The sequence below is a fragment of the Ambystoma mexicanum genome, chromosome 10, assembly GCF_040938575.1.
Source record: "Ambystoma mexicanum isolate Mex_15411 chromosome 10, UKY_AmexF1_1, whole genome shotgun sequence".
Lineage (NCBI taxonomy): Eukaryota > Metazoa > Chordata > Amphibia > Caudata > Ambystomatidae > Ambystoma > Ambystoma mexicanum.
Window position 1 is genome coordinate 155,305,530 of NC_090932.1, and position 17,634 is coordinate 155,323,163.

A 17,634-nucleotide genomic window follows, 5' to 3' on the forward strand; every position below is an offset into this window, starting at 1 on the left:
CCTCAGCCAGCCTCTGTTCAGCCGCGGACTGCCGCAGACTGAACTCTGCCCGAACTCCGCGCGCGCTCCGCGCTCGAGATGGGTTTTTATAGTCAGTTGGACTTTCTTTTTCCTTAAAGGAATAGGTTGGATCCCGGAAAGACACAGTCGCTGCAGCTCCTCACACCACACTCCGCCAGGGACTGCCGCAGACTGAACTCTGCCCGAACTCCGCGCGCGCTCCGCGCTCGAGATGGGTTTTTAGGGCAGCATTGCTCTGAATAAGTGCAGCCAGAACAGCTCGGCTCTGGGTAAGTGCAATTAGGCAGTGTACTGTAGCAGTTACATATACAGTCCATAGTGCGCGACAGACCCCGAGGCAGTGCGGGGAGGACCGATCAAAAAGAGTCAGGTACCCAGTGAGACTCAGAGGGTAACCAAGTAGGCAGTCGGCACAGCAGACAGGCAGGTCAGCAGTGGAGGTAGGGAGAGAAAGCAGAGGAGAAAAGGAAGGTTTGGAGCTGCTTCCAGAACTTCATGTGGTCTGCTCAAGTCTGAGAGGGTCAGGAGGCCGTTCAAGAGGGAAGCACCTGCAGGGGAAAGTGATCTGCCCCCTACTTTCTGCCTGGAGGAGCGTCTGACCCTCAGAGAGTTGGAAGCAGCAGAGCGAAGGGCTTGAGAAGGACAAGTTACTTCTTACCTTGTAACGTTCTTTCGACAGGATGTTCCTCCGACGTATTCCTCATCTTAGATATCTCCTTCCAGCTCTGCTGGCCTCGGAAATTTTTTTCTCTAGAGGGCGCTGTGCGTCGACGTCCTCTGAGTCGATGTCCCTCGACAGCCGCCGTATCGACGTCGACGTCATCCTGCCTATAAAGGCCGCGCGCAGCGTCCGTTGCTCAGTTCCGTTTTGTAGCCCACAATAATACTTTCTGGACTAACTAATCACCCTGAAGGAGCGTAAGCTGCAACAACAAGGGAAGTAGAACTGCGGGGATGGATGGGAGAGTCGATGAGGAATACGTCGGAGGAACATCCCGTCGAAAGAACGTTACAAGGTAAGAAGTAACTTGTTCTTCGAAGGGATTGTGTCCTCCGACGTATTCCTCATCTTAGATAGGCTCCCATAGCAGTATTCTATTATCGGAGGAGGGAGTACTGACTTCACGCTGTCTTCTATTGATGAATAGAATGCAGTACAGCCCTTCCAAACCTAGTCTCTTGACTGGAGGAGGAATCCGGATTGTAAAAACGTGTAAAGGTATGGACAGACGACCATGTAGCGGCCGCACATATGTCTTTAACCGGCACGCCTCTTTTGAGGGCCGATGAAGCTCCAATACCTCTGGTCGAATGAGCCCTAAGGTTTTGAGGGGGCTCTTTCCCTGCCAGTTTATAACATTCCAGAATGGCTAGAATGATCCATCTGGAAATGGTCTGCTTAGTTATTGGTAACCCCAGCTTGTGACCTGTGTAACCTACAAACAGCTAGTCTGCCTGTCTTATCCTGGCTAGTCTACTAATGTAAAAACTTAAAGCCCTCCTAGGGTCTAGCCTGTGTAACCTCTCTTCCTCTTTCCCCGGGTGAGGAGGAGGATAGAAAGATGGTAGGGTAATCTTCTGAGTATTATGGAATTCAGAAACCACCTTTCGGAGGAAATTAGGCTTCACTTGCAGGACAACTTTGTCTTTGTGAAATATTGTGTGAGGGGGGTTTACAAGAAAGAGCTTGTAATTCGCTCACCCTTCTAGCAGATGTAAGTGCTATTAATAAAACAGTTTTAAGGGTAAGGAATCTTAACGAACAAGAATGGAGAGGTTTGAAAGGTGTACCCATCAGGAAAGTTAGTACTAAGTTTAAATCCCATAGGGGAACTTGGAATGGTCTTGGGGGATAAACATTGGTTAACCCCTTTAGAAACTGTATTACCAAGGGTAATTTGAAATAGGATGGTTCTTCCGCAGTACGCTTAAAGATGGATAGCGCTGCGAGATAGCCCTTAATGGTGCCAACTTGAAGGCCTGAATTTGCCAAATATAGTAGGAAGGACAAAATCATTGGTGTACCACATGAAAAAGGGTCGATATTCTTCTGTTCTCTACAACAGCTGCAAAATCTGTTCCAACGGCAGCGGTATAAAGACTTTGTTGCTGACCTCCATGCCGAAAGCAACACCTCCATAATATCATCAGGGAGGTCCCAATCCTTGTACCTCAGCCTTTCAGAAGCCAAGCGTGAAGGTTGAGGGTTTTGATGTCTGGATGGAGAACCTGACCTCCCTTCTGTGAGAGTAGGTTCTCTCTGAGTGGAAGTCGAATTGGAGGGCAGATGGACAAGTCTAGAAGGTCCGGGTACCACGTTCTCCTGGCCCAATCCGGGGCAATTAGGATCATGGTTCGCCGGAATCTTCTCAACCTCCTGATCATTTGAGGAATGACAGGGACCGGTGGGAACGCGTACAGAAGCGGAAACTCCCAGTCCACTATGAACGCATCTCCCAGAGCTCCTCTCGGGGGAAATTCCCTTGAGCAGAACAGGTCGCATTTCCTGTTTAGGCTGGTGGCGAACAGATCTACCTGAGGGGTTTCCCAAAGGGCGAAGATCTCTTGAACGACTTCCTGAGCTAGCTCCCACTCGTGGGAGACTGTGTTCTGCCTGCTCAGAGCGTCCGCTGTCAAGTTCTTCTCTCCGGCTAGGTGAACTGCCGATAGAGAGATTCCTTCTTGGATTGCCCAAAACCAGAGCTGCATCGCCTCTCTGCACAGGGGTAGTGATCCTACGCCTCCTCTTTTGTTGAGGTAATGCATGGCCACCGTGTTGTCCGTCATTATCAGGACGTTCTTCCCTTGTACAGCTGGCAGGAACGCCTTCAGCGCAAGTCTGATGGCTCTCAGCTCTAACAGGTTGATGTGTAGTCTGGACTCCGATGGAGACCAACGACCGCTGATGGTCAAGTAGTTGGCGTGGGCTCCCCACCCCGTGAGTGAGGCATCCGTGACTACTGTTATCTCCGGCCAGGGTTGCCAAAACTGTTCTCCTTTCAGAATGCTCTCCTGACAGGCCCACCACTGAAGGTCTCGAGCCACCCTGCCGGGAACCTGAAGAAGATCTGTCATTCTCCCTGAGAATTGTGACCACTGAGTCCTCAGTGCCCACTGGAGGGATCTCATTCTCAGGCGAGCCTCTGGCACTAGGAAAATGCAGGATGCCATGAGGCCTAGCAACCTCAAAAAGTCGAAGGCTGGGAGACGTTGGGCATGCTGGAACTTGGTAACCATCTGTAGAATATCTTGAGCCCTCACCTCTGGTGGAGAGGCTTTTCCCAGGGAAGTATCCAGGATCGCTCCTATGAACTAGAGTCTCTGCGATGGTATCATTTGTGACTTCTTTAAATTGAGGGAGAAGCCCAGTCTGTGAAGGAAGTGGCACACATGATTTAGCTGGATCTGAGTTTGTTCCGGAGAAACAGCTCTGATCAACCAATCGTCCAGGTAGGGGTAGACGTGAATCCCTTCCCTCCTTAGACTTGCAGCCACTACCGACATTAACTTGGTGAAGACCCTCGGGGAGGAGGTCAGCCCAAATGGCAGCACTCGAAATTGATAGTGAGAGTTGCCAATTGCGAACCTCAGGTATTTCCTGTGTTTGAGATGGATAGGCACATGGAAATAAGCGTCCTGAAGGTCCAGAGATACCAACCAGTCCTGGAACTGAAGGGCCTGGAGGATCTGAGAAAGAGTGACCATCTTGAATTTGTCTTTTCTGAGGAATTTGTTCAATTCTCGCAAGTCCAAGATGGGTCTCAGTCCTCTGTCTTTCTTTGGAATGAGAAAGTAAAGGGAGTACCAGCCCTTGTTCCTCTCCGCTACAGGTACCGGTTCTATGGCACCTTTCTCTAGCATATCCCAAATTTCCTGCAAGAGGAGAGGATCTGGAGCTTTCTGAGAGCTGATCCCCGGTGGACGACTCTGAGGTATACGTAGGAAAGGCAGGCAGTAACCTTGGGCAACTGTTTCCAATGCCCAAGCATCTGACGTGATAGCCTGCCATACCGCCAGATGTTGAGTCAACCTGCCTCCTACAGGTGTCCTGTGAGGGAAGTCCTCAGAGTGGTTTTGGGGCGGCTGATGCAGATGCCGATGGTAAAGATATACCTGCTGTTGCTGCGGCTTTTGAATATCTACCCCGTCCACCTCAGGTAGTTCTTCTTTGACCCCTTTGAGCCGGTCGTCCTCTACCTCTTCCGAATGCGGAGTAGAAGCGAAAGGACTTGCCCCTCGCAGAGGTTCCTGTGGGACGAAAAGGAGTCTGACGGATTGCAGCTCCTAGGGATTTTGCTGCTGCTTTTGAAGTTTGCAGTTTCTCTAAACTGTCATCCGCCTTTTTCCCGAACAAAGAAGAGCCATCGAATGGCATGTTCAAGAGCCTGGCTTGCACATCTGGGGCAAAACCAGACTTTCTCAACCAAGCGAATCTTCTGGTTGATGTACTTGCCGCCATTGCTCTGCTGATACTGTCAGCCGAATCAATGCCCGTCTGGAGGGATTCGCACATAGCGTCTTTACCGTCCTGTATAATATTCAGGAACGCATCCCTTTCTTCTCCCTCCGGGATGCAGTCAGCCGCTGTAGAAGCACACTCCCAAAGTGTATGGCTGAACCTAGCAAGGGTGCAAGTAGCATTAACAGATTTTAACGCCATGCTACATGCTGAAAAGACTTTCTTTGCCATAGCATCATATTTTTTATCGTCCCTGTCCTGTGGGACGGTAGGATAAGCCGTCTTGACATCGGTAGAGGATGCTGCCTGTACCACCAGACTTTCTGGGGATGGGTGTTTAGACAAAAACTCTGGGACTGTAGAAGATACCCTGTACTTTGTAGACAGTTTTTTATTTACTGCTGGTACTACATCTGGGGTTTCCCAGTTTGTCATGATCTTTCTCTGAAGAGCTTTATGAAAAGGCACCACAGGATCCTCCTGTGGGCCTTTGTCAAGAATATCCGTGAGGTCATCTTGTTGGAAAGATTGTGAAGGTGCAGACCACCCCATGAACTCTGTGATCCTGGCCATTAAGGCTCTGTAGGGGGTTTCAGCATGCTCCCCCGGGTCTGGCTTAGCAAACTCCACCTCAGGGGAAGTGTCTAACCCACTTGCCTCATGTAAGGAATCATGAAGATCCTTTAACCTGCGCTCTTCAGAGGAAAATTCCTCTCTAATTGGGGTTACAGATCCCTGTAACTCAAATGTGTCTTCCTGTTCAGACAATTCACCCTCTTCCAAAATTGAGGACATAGTTCTCAATTGTTCTGAACTCATAAAGGGAGTAAATCCCATTTCCAAGGCAGAGGGTGCCGAACTTGTCATTATCGGCCTCGAAAACGTCGATGTCGTCGATGCCGACGTCGAAGGCTTCGAGCGTGGCGTCGAAAACAAAGGCTGAGGCCTCGAAGACCTCGACAGAATTGGAATTCTACTCGACAATCTCGAAGCCATCGACGTCGAGGACCTGGGGATAGTCACTGGATGTGTCGTAACCGTGAATTTTCTTGGCGTCGACGCCGGTGTCGAAGCTGGCGTCGAGTCGACAGACCCGTGTGTCGAAGGTCCCTTCGACAACAGCGTCGAAGACATCCACCTCGACGGAACCGTCGTCGACGGCGTCGACGGAACCTTCGAGGAAGGTTTGGAGGTCATAGTCCTACTCGAGGGTTCGAGACGCGCTCGAGAGGTTTCCTTCGCCGGGTACTGCGACTCGCGGCGTTTTTGACCTTCGGTTCTTTCAACCAGAGTATCGCTCTCGGCAGTCTTCGAGGGGGTCGAGGCCGCTTTCTCGAAGACGCTCATCATATTTTTTCGGAATTCCTCCCATTCAGCCCGGGAACTATGTTTCGTGGGGCAAGGGATTCTTTTTGGCGAAACAGAGGAATAGGAAGACGGAGAAGGGGATCTTCGACGTCTCCTCTTCGAATGCTTCGATCTCGAGGAGTGATGAGACCCACTCCGAGACCTGGAGCGCGAATGGTGACGAGGAGACGAATGTCTCGACTTCGTCGACGAAGAAGAAGCTTTAAAAGTCTTACCTTTCTCAAGCTTCCCCCTACGCTCCTTCAGGGCCTTAGCTGTCATGGACATACAGTCCTCGCATTCCGAACAATGGTGTTCAGCTCCCAAACACCACAGACAAACTCTGTGAGGATCGGTCAACGACATCTTTTTCCCACAATCTCGACATTTCTTGAAGCCGGATCGAGGAGTTGTCGGTTCCGACGAGGAAGCCATCGAGTACGGATCGAATAACTCGAGGTAAATAGGATTAATCTGACTAAGAACTGAGCAACGGTATTCCGAGGCACTGAGTAAGCGCGGAAAAACGGAACTGAGCAACGGACGCTGCGCGCGGCCTTTATAGGCAGGATGACGTCGACGTCGATACGGCGGCTGTCGAAGGACAACGACTCGGAGGACGTCGACGCGCAGCGCCCTCTAGAGAAAAAAAATTCCGAGGCCAGCAGAGCTGGAAGGAGATATCTAAGATGAGGAATACGTCGGAGGACACAATCCCTTCGAAGGAAGGTGTTTATGAAGAGAGTGTTGAATTTAGTGCGGCCCTGGCACCAGAAAGCCTTGTGTACGATTCAGAGGGCCTTCAACTTGCTCCTTGCAGCCACCAGGAGCCAGTGGAGAGATTTCAAGGCTGGAGAGATATCCAGGGGAGCAGGGGACTTCTGGGTACAACCTGTTGAGGCAATATCTACCCTGATGGCAGTTTTGTTTCACAGGTTGGGAGTGAAACAGAACTCCTCCAATACTGTTGTGTGCAGAGTGAATTGCAAGTGTACTGGCCTGTGTTCCCACCCAAACCCTGTATCCATTCTTACTTCAATACATAGTTAATTATCCTGGGTGCAAGCATATTAACATAAACATAACAGGTGTATTTGTAGAGTCCACATCCCGCCCAGAGGGTCATCTTGGCGCTACTGACAGATAACAGATGTTTGTTACCCAACTCAATGGTACTAATTTTATCGACCTCGGAAGGATAAAGGCTGAGTGGAGCTGCCAGGATTCGAACCTGTGACCTGAGCCACAGCCTATTGTGTCTACAAACTATAGCATGGTTCAGGAGTCTATCCGAATAAGTTCAAATGGGAACAAGAGCAAGATGTATCTTTTGTTAGCAGGCAACACAGGTGCATTTAAGCGAAGCTCTATAAGTGGGCATACCTCAACCCAACTAGACTTTCCACCTTTCACTCGAACCAGAGTGGAAGTTATCCTAGGTGCAGACATGCCATAGCTACCACTGTGCACATTCTGGGAATGCCCTACAGTGTATGCCTTCTGGAGTGAGGCCATTGCCAAACTGAGCAAAGTTACTGACCTTTCTCCTCCTGACTGTACTGCAAGGATGCATCCACATTTATTTCATTGGCTTTATGCTTAGCTAAACGCTGTATCCTTTGGCCATAGAAAGAAGGTAGTGCAATTTTTCTTGGATCCATGACCTTATCTGGTGCAATGGATGTGAAGATAAACTCCAGCCTTGTCTTCCTCACAAACAGCGTCTCTGGGACATTTGGACAGCCTTCCACCTTCATGTCATTAAAGGAGCCCCTGGCCCATTGTCTGATGATACATAATAATAATATACTAATTATTTGTTAAAATGCTGTAAGATTAAATGTAAAACGTAGTCGATTTGCTTCTCCACTTTGCTCTGTTTGTAATATTCTATCAGCTGGGATTTGTTTCTCCACTTTGCTTTTATTATAATATTCTGTCAGCTGGTACTGTATGTTCTTTGTACACTGTGATTAATAAAACAACCTAAAAAGAAGGACTATACTCAGGAGTGCAAGAAAACCCATTACAAACTTCAGGTATTTCCGTGTTCTCAGCAGAGCCATTGAGGGCTAAGGTTTGGGAAGGTGAGGTTGGGGGGCTCACATGCGATGATTAATCCCAGCGTGACATAATAATAAATTACGTCCCTAGAATAATGAGGTATAGATAATAATGCATTATAGATATTCAATTTAGTGTATTACTCCAGGGAGGAATTCAACACAGTGGGTGCAGAAGGGATCACGTGTCTGTGCGGCAAAACAAATAAAGGTAATGTGTATGTAATGGTATGGGGATACTCCTGAATACATGAATACTGGAAACATTCACTACATGAGATGGAAGAACTGGTGGATTCAGACCCTCAATTGTTTATTTGTGTCATGTGGAGGAAGTCTGCGGATTCTAGGTATGCCAAGCTGTTCACTAATACTGCATTCTTAGTGGCCAAAAGGGTCTTGACGGTCGTACAGGGTTGGGAATCTAGGGCAGTACTGTTAGAATGGCCTAAGGGCGTGCATATCTCCTGATACAGATGCTGCCCAGAAAAATGTGGACACGTTTGGGAGCTGTGGGATAAACACTTACACGTATTGTGGAAAATGAGTGACTTTGTGTGTGGGTGAGCCAATACCATATTTCAGGGAAGGAAGAGGAATATCAAATAAGCTTGTTGATACACAAAGCAGCATTGTTCTCATTGATAGAAATGATCACGATCATGCTCACGGAAAATAAAATGTGAACGATAACATTTTGTAATAAAGCAAACACATACAAAACTGGGCATCCAATATAATCCCCTTGATCACCAACTCCGCAGTTTCCAAACCGGTCTTTTAGAACATTTGCTTCAAGATAACAAAGTGGGTCTGCTGCCTTCGAACCTGAAAATAGGAGGGAAAATCATATTATCATTATCTACTGAACCACAAATTTAAATAGAAATATCAAACAAATTCAATGTATCGCTAAATTAGTTAGAATGCATGATCGAGTCACATTAGAAATCAGCTACCCTGAGGTTTCCAGCCTCCATCATAGGAAAACGAGTCTTGAAGTAATGGTATGAACAGTGAAAGGAAAAGTGTTCAAATATGTGTGTAACACATTGAGCTCATGTTCGTTGTGGGGCGTACCGTTAATGGAAGGCATAACAGCCTTGAGTAAAGCTTTAAATGCCTTCAATTAACGTCACGCACCTTTCTCAATTATTTGCATGGCGGAGAGGAGGGGAGGAATACAACCTGCGTTTCCACCACCTCCCTTCCTCTCCGCCATACAAATTCTCCAGTATTTGCACCGGCATGGATTTTCATGCTGGCGCAAACGCTTGAGATCTCTATGGGGTCCGCCGGCTTTATAAACAAGCACAAAGCAGACAGACCCCAAATGGTTCTAATGTACACGCTGCCTGCAACGCTACCTGACATGCTCGCATGTCGGGCAGCGTTTAATTGTAACTGTAAATGCTGTTTACCATGCGCGCACAAACTCACAAGTAAAAGTAAACGCGGTTCTATGTCCAGATTTGAATGACTCATAGGAAAAATGCAGTGTTAATTTGGCCGATTTGCTGGGCCCTTCAACGGGTGGCAAAATTACCATTTCTGGGGGTTTCACCCGACAAACCTCCACCCTGCCCATCCCCTCTGCATCAGCGAGATTTCATTTTAGTAAGGGGGTTCCACCCCTCGAAGCTCCCTTTAGCGCCTCACCCCTCATATTGCACATGAATATGCACACACATAAACACACACAAACAAATACATAAACACAGTTACTGTCCCATCACTCCGGCGTATTCACAGGACGCTTCAACGTCGAGCCTGTCAGCCACTGTGTGCAGGAGTGTGGCACAGCATTTTAGCACCCTAGGCTTCCGTTCACATTATTCTGTGCCCCGCGATCTCGTGGAGATTACACTGTGAATGATTCAACGGTGTCCGACATGCCAGCATGCCGGGCAGCATTTCATCATTTGACAGCACAGTAGATCACGTGTTCAAGGCAAAAGCTGGTGTACGCACGTGTACGCCGCCTTTTGCACTGCACATTTGCACTCTGCCATACAAATAACGGAAATGTAGTGCCATGGACCTGCCTACACCAGCGTCCAAATGTGCCAGGTCCTCGCTGTCGAATTCAGTTTTGAAGCAACATGAGCTCCATTGTGGCGAGTCATCCTGTGCGCCAACGGAAACACATTTTTCCGAGTCTGTACATTGTGTCTTACACCATGTGAGCAGGCCAGCAACACAAAAGATGATACTAAAGAATGAGAAAAATCTTTGCAAGCCTGATAAACAGTCCAAGCTCACAGGTGAAGGAATACTGCTGAGCGCGGGAAAAAGGACGGGTGTTGTGGCGTTGCCCCGCAAGGGCTGCGCACGCGGCAGCGTGACGTTGCACGTCGCCGCGTGCAGCTTTAATAAACGGGGCGTTCCCGGAAGCCGGCAGAGCGACCGGGGAGCCCGAAGCCGACAGACGTATGTGAGTGTGCTCTGTCGGGTTGGGGGCTCACGGACACGCATGGGGGCCAAGGACCAACCCCCAACAGTGGCGACGAGTGGTGACGGATGCCCGGGCCCGGCGGTGAAAGGCTTCCGGAATTTTTCCTCATAACGGAACGTTCACGGACGTTTCGTTTCACGCCGTGGCTGCGGCCGCACACGCGGCTGGCGGCCATTTTGGACACAAGGCCGCGGAACTTCTCGGGGCTCCGGTTTGGAACGAGAAGGTGATCCGGGTCTAATTTTTGGATTTCATGGTAGCAGACTGCATAACCTGCATGCCCATACCTAATTTGTGTGTTTCACTCATATTTTGGGACCGTTACGTCGAGTGTAAGCTAGGACAAGGACTACTATGGCAGGGCCTGCTTAGTCCAGTCCACCCACATAGCTTAATTTTTGGGACCTCTACAGTGCGGTGCATTGCTGCAAGGTGGCGACAAGGCACTTCCTCGCCCTTTCATCATCAGGACACACTCTCTTGATCCTCTTCATCATCACAAGGTGGTGGCAGTTGGTGCTTCTTTGTGTGCAAGACTCTTTGGTGGTGCTCAGTGAAGGGGACACACTTCACCGTCGTCTCCGTTCTCCAAGTTGGACCATTGCTGTGCCGGGCATGGGGGTGAATCCACCTGCATGGTGATGGTGGGAATCTGAGTTGCGGCCCCAGGACTTGAAGTGGGGGTGCCTGTGCGCTCAATCCCATGTACGACAGCGACCAGGACGGTGACGCTGCAGACCCTGTGGAAGACTCTCAGGACGAAGGTCAGGCGGCCCAGCCTCAGCAGGGCCCACAGCATCCAGGGCAACAGCCTGCAGCACTGCAACCGTTGCCACCGGGGAATCAGGCGCCTGCACCCCAGGCACTACTAGGAGCGCAGCCAGCCGCTCCACAAGGGGCTCCCATCATGGCTCAAGCGAGAGCCTAGGCGGCCCTACAACCGATACCAGAATTTGATCCAACGGGCCCCCCGTCCAGCCTGGGGCCCCGATGGAGGAGGTGGGTGGCCCGCCTGGACATGTACTTTAGGGCTGCTCGGGTGACGGACGACGACAGCATGGTGGCCACCATGCTGTACTCAGCGGGAACCGCGGTTCAGGAGATCTTCGAGTCGCTGACACCGGCTGACCAGACCTATGGTGAGGCCAAAGCGGCTCTCCTCGCACATCTCCTTCCCCTCGCCAATGTGGACTTCGAGAGGTTTGTCATGCTGTCGGCCAAACAAAAGGATGATGAGACCCTGGACACTGTTTACGGCCGCCTGCGCCGCCTTTCCCAAGGGTGTGCGTGGGGGGACGAGGATGATATGATACGAACAATGCTGATCCAAGCATGCTCCTCCGGCAAACTGAGGAGAGAGGTCCTCAGAGAGCCGGGGATCACTCTGCCCCGCATACTAGAACTGGGTCGATGTCACGAAGTGGCCGAGGCACGGGCAAACAAAATGGAGGCGGGATCACGCTCGATCAAGGCCGAAGAGGTGTGCGCTGTTTGGCGGAGCGGCCGAGGAATAAGAAGGCCTGGTGGAAGCCCCCGAGACAGAGCCGGAAGATCAGGGGAGTCATGTCAGAAGTGTGGCTATGACCTCCCCCACACAACAGAGTGCCCAGCCGCAGGAAGAACATGTGGCCGATGTGGACTGCCTGATCACTTCTCAAGAGTGTGTAAGTCGGCTCTCCCTGTTATGGTACCGAGAGGCCCTGCCCGGATCTGGACTCCGCGCCAAAACCGGCCATCCAACGTGGCCCAGGTAGATCAAGCGGAAGAGGAGACCCAGATGGAGGGGGCTGAAGAAGAGGAGGAGGAGAACATCTTTTTCGTCTCAAGCATGGGGGTCCTGAAAGGCAAAAGCAGGAGGCAGCCAAGGTGCGTGGTGGAGGTGAACCGCTCGCATGTTCCCGTGTTGGTGGACACAGGGGCATCTGTCAATGTAATGGCGAGGGGACATTATGACGCTCTTGACCCTCCACCCAATCTGGCTGTGCCAAGAGCTCGCATATTCACCTTTGGTGGACTTGAGCCTATACATCTGGACGGGGCGTTCGTAGCGAAGGTGGAACATGAAGGCTCGATGATCAGGGCTCGGTTCTATGTGACCCCTATAAGCAACAACACCCTGCTAAGCTGTGCGGCTGCGGAGGCACTCGGGATAGTCAGTTTTGCGTACTCAGTATACCTGGAGGACATTAACGATCTACTTGACAAGTACGCGGCCCTGTTCAACGGCATTGGGAGAATGACCGGTGATCCAGTCAGGCTGCACATTGATAATTCAGTACAACCCATTGCCCTGAAACACCAGAGAGTTCCCTTTCATCTGAGGGAGCAGGTCGACAAGGAGCTGGATAACCTGGTGGCCTTGGACATCATCGAGAAAGTGGAAGGCCCAACACCATGGGTGTCCCCCATTGTTGTGGCCAGAAAACCAAAACAGCCGGACTCAGTTCGTATCTGTGTGGACATGAGGCTGCCCAACAAGGCCATCAAAAGGGAGCGACACCTGACTCCGACCATTGACGACATAATCGCTGAGGTACAAGGGGCCAGATTCTTCTCCAAGCTCGACCTCAGAGCAGGGTATCATCAAGTTGTCCTCCATCCGGAGTCCCGGTATATAACAACATTCACCACCCACCGGGGACTCTACAGATACAAGAGGTTAAGCTTCAGGGTGTCGTCGGCTGCGGAAGTGTTTCAGAACATTATCCGAGGTGCCCTTGCTGATCTTGAAGGGGTACTCAACATCAGTGATGACATTTTGGTGTTTGCCACCACAGAGGTGATCCACCTGAAACGCCTGGCCAAGACTTTCGAGAGACTGCAGTCATTGGGCCTCACCCTCCATAGGGACAAGTGCAAATTCCTGCGCCCCTCCATAGAATTCTTTGGGTTCATGTTTAAGGAGGGAGGAGTGTCACCCGACCCGCGGAAAGTCCAGGACATAAAGAGGGCACAGCCCCCGGAATCGGTGTCGGAGGTGAGAAGCTTTCTGGGCATGGTGACCTACTGCGGTCGGTTCATCCAAAACCTGGCCTCAAGGTCTGAGCCGCTCAGAGCTCTTACTAAGAAAGAGACGGCCTGGCACTGGGGTCCACTGGAGCAGTCGGCGTTCGAGGACATCAAGAGCGCCTTAACATGGCGTTTTTCGACCCAGCGCTACCCTCGGAGATCGTGGCCGATGCCAGTCCGTTTGGCCTGGGGGCGGTCTTGACTCAGGTGGACCGGGATGGAAGCCTCCGTCCCGTAGCATATGCCAGCAAAGCGCTCTCGGAAACGGAGCAGCGTTACTCCCAGATTGAGCGGGAGGCCCTGGCGGTCTTGTGGGGATGCAGACATTTTCGCCTCTATGTGCTGGGGCGCCCGGTGACTGTGGTGACTGACCACAAGCCCCTGCTCCCGATCCTGGCGGGCTCGTCCTCAAAGCCCCCGGCCAGAATTGAGAGATGGATGCTCGCATTGCTTGAGTACGGGGTCACGCTGGTGTACCGGCCAGGAGCTAACAATGCAGCAGACTACCTCTCCCGGCATCCCGGAGTGCGTGGGGGAGTGGTGGGAGAGACCTGCGCGGAAGAGGCGGACGACCATGTCCGGATTGTAGTGGAAGGAGCAACACCAAATGCGATGCCCCTGTCGGAGCTGGAGGCTGCAGCGGCCGAGGATGGGTGCTTCCAAATACTGAAGCAGTCGATGCAGAGCGGATCCTGGAAGTTCGTCTTGGAAGCTCTCGCGGGGCGGACCCATGAGGCGAAGACCGCCCTTGAACAACTGTGGAAAGTGAAAGACGAGCTGTCATTCTCGGAGTCGGGACTCCTACTCCGAGGGGATCGCATAGTGGTCCCCCACTCCAAAGTAGGTGATGTGATCACTCTGGCCCATCACGGGCATCAGGGTGCCGCCAAGACTAAGGCAAGGCTGTGGATGAAGGTCTGGTTGCAGGAGCTGGAGAAAAGGGTTGATGACTTTGTGGCAGCCTGCGTATGGTGTCAGGCAGCCTCCACGGTGCAGAGAGAACCGGCCATCGAAGCCATGCCTCGGGGGACCAGGCCCTGGGAGGTCGTTCATGCGGACTTTGGGTCCACGTCCGTGGGCACCCACTTTCTGGCCATAGTTGATGAGTACTCCCGGTAACCCGAGGTGGAGTTTGTGGAGTCGGTGGCATTCGAGCATGTGGTAGTCGCCGTGGAAAAGATATTTGCAACCCATGGATTTCCCCTGACGCTATGCTCGGACAACGGGTCGCCATTCCAAAGCGAGCGGTTCTCAGAATTTCTAGCCAGCTGTGGAGTCAAACATCGGAAGATATCCCCATTGTGGCTTCGAGCCAACGGTGACGCAGAAAGGCTGATGCGAACGCTGAACAAGACATTTCGGATTGCGCAAGGACAAGGTCAGCCTCTCCAACGGGCTTTGTATCATTTCCTGAGAGTGTATCGCACCACTCCACACGCATCCACTGGGGTCGCCCCGGCGGAGGCGTTATTCCGGCGATGCCCCCGGGGGCTACTGCCAGAGGTACAGGAGAAAGAACCCGGTGTGATCAACGACCAGCAGGTTGAGGCCGACCGACTGGCCAGGATCAGCCAAGAGAACTTGCGCCGGGGTCTTCGTCCCCAGCGGCTGGAACCCGGGGATGAGGTGCTCATCCGGAACCGACATCCTCACGGGAAGCTGTCCCTCCCTTACGAACCAGAGCCCCTGGATGTGGTCGCCATGAAGGTGTCCATGGTGACGGCCTCAGATGGGCGATCGGCTGTCACCCGAAACGTCAGCTTCGTCAAGAAGTTGGGGGACTCGAGAACTGAACCCCCTCTGGACCCTGGTGTCGCTGAGATACCGGAGGATGATGGGCCCCCTCTCGGTGCCCTGGCCTCTCCGGTTCGAGGGGCTGCTGCTGATGGACTGCCGGTGCCGGAGGTGAGCGGGAGGTACCCCCAGAGGGATGGGCGAGGGAAACCCGCTTACCTCAGCGAGTATGTGTTGGGACAGTTGGAGAGTCATCCGGAGTGAGGGGACCCGGGTGGCTGACATTAAAGGGGCATGGGCTCAGGACGGGCAGTTTGTTTTGTCGTGTGATGTGTCGTGTTTAAATAATGTTGCAATTGTGTTTCCTCCTGAAAAAGGAGGAGTGTGGCGTTGCCCCGCAAGGGCTGCGCACGCGGCGGCGTGACGTTGCACGTCGCCGCGTGCAGCTTTAATAAACGGGGCGTTCCCGGAAGCCGGCAGAGCGACCGGGGAGCCCGAAGCCGACAGACGTGTGTGAGTGTGCTCTGTCGGGTTGGGGGCTCACGGGCACGCATGGGGGCCAAGGACCAACACCCAACAGGTGTGGAGCATCAATGAAGAAGTGAAAAGACCTGGTGTGAGATGCTGCGAGGGAGGAGAAGCAGTGGTCAAATAGGTGCTGAGCTGACTAGGGAAGTTTGCCCACAAGAACTCTGTAACAATTGTCAGAAACAGAGACAGCCAGGCCAGTGTCTGACACTCAAGTTTTCAGCAGCAGGATTGAGAGATTACTAGAGGATTGGAATTACGCAGACAAGCAACACATGCTTCAGAAGATGCAGTATGAACACGTATGAATATACCGAACTGGCATGTGGTGGGCAGACTCAGGAGTGGTGCTGTGGACAAGGATTCATGCCGACATAGAGAGGGAGACAGAGACCACTAAAAAAGCTAAGGCGAGATGGGGATGGTAACCTCTGGCTTGTGGGTGAACATATATTCATCCTAACAAGAACACTGGCACTGGTAAGAAATGCTTTCTGATAAAAATAATGGCAGTACACTGGAAAGGGCTACCGAAAATCCCTGCTGGCAAGGTATCTCCTAAGGCAAAGAGGAATACTACATTCTTGCTTGCATGCATTTGCTACCTGAAGGAGCACTGGAATTAGGAGAAGTCAAGAGTTCCGAGAAGCATGGTGGGCGCTATATCCCTGGACTGTGAGTGAGACAAGAAGTGAGCTGACTCAAATACCCTTGACACTGTTAACAATAAGGTAGGACATTTGAACTTGAACATTAGATCCTTTAGAATAGGTCTGTGCGCATTATTTATCGTTCTACCTTCATCTTGACAATGTTAGCTGTAGCTTATTATGGGCCTGGCAGGAGAACCTGGAGGATTCAAGATCTTCCTCTGCACTGCACACCCACAAACAGATACAAAACACTATAGAGAGGAGGAGTCAGGTGAAAAGGCATGGTGCACAACACTCCCAGGCTGCAAGGAAAGATTTAATATGTCAACAACTGAAACACTTTCCAGATGTCTCTACCCACTTCCTTCCCTTGGTTCCCCTTGTCCTACCTTAGAGAGGCAAAGGGTGATCTGGCGACCAACGTATGCCACACACTCAACCAGGATTGCCTGAGTCCATAAGCCATAAAGGAGAAGGGTAGGAGCCGAATGTGACACGTGGCACATGCCACAGAGTGCCACAGCATGTCACCAATCTTTGGACTGGCTGATGTAAAATGTAAAGTTTAAATGACTTCAAACATATTAAACAAGTGAAAAATAACCTCTCAATCATTGTGGGATATTATAAATGAAATTATAAAATAAAATAAAAAAAACAGATACTGCACTCGAACTCCAAACATCACACTTAGGAAGCCTACAATGAACCACTGTACTAACAATCTGCATTGTAACAGCTGCTGAGCCAGCTCTTACAACCTTTTCGGACAGCTGATTTTTTAGTCCTTTTTCACTATCAATGTATTCCATATAGTGTGATGCCACCTATATTTCTCTTCATATCACCTTGAAATCAGTCTTCTCTTTGCTTCAATTCGTACTGCTGGCCTCTCTCCTCTTAGCCTCTTGTTGTTTATTACAAAACGTTCAGCAATTGCAGGGTTTAAAGCACTTATAAGACAAGCGTGCCCAAGCATGTCACCAATCTCTGGACTGGCTGAAGTAAAATGTACTGTTTAAATGACTTGAAACACAATAAACAAGTGAAAAATACCCTCTCAATCACTGTGGGATATTATAAATGAAATACAAAAAATAAAAAAGATCATTCAGACCCTGCCCTTGAACTTCAATCCTCATGCACTAGAGGCACATACTGTAGCACTGTACTAACAGTTACATAGTAACCTACATTGAGCCAGTTTTTATAACCTTTTCAGACAGCAGTTTCTGCTTGCCCATTTTCACTGTCAATGTATTCCATATTTTGTTATGCCAACTACATTTTTCTTCATATCACCTTGCGATCGGTCTTCTCTTTCTTTCAAATAGTACTGCTGGCTTCTCGCCTCTTAGCCTCTTA

The 17,634-nt window shown here is 50.8% G+C and overlaps 1 protein-coding gene across 1 annotated transcript in view; it reads right to left on the reverse strand.

Annotated features, from left to right (window-relative positions):
- Window positions 1-17,634, reverse strand: part of LOC138491245 (disintegrin and metalloproteinase domain-containing protein 9-like) — a 2,911,326-nt gene that overhangs the window by 816,078 nt on the left and 2,077,614 nt on the right. The window contains exon 15 of the mRNA XM_069617655.1: window positions 8,610-8,718. Coding sequence (XP_069473756.1) covers window positions 8,610-8,718 — 109 coding nt within the window. The remainder of the gene's footprint in view (window positions 1-8,609; window positions 8,719-17,634) is intronic.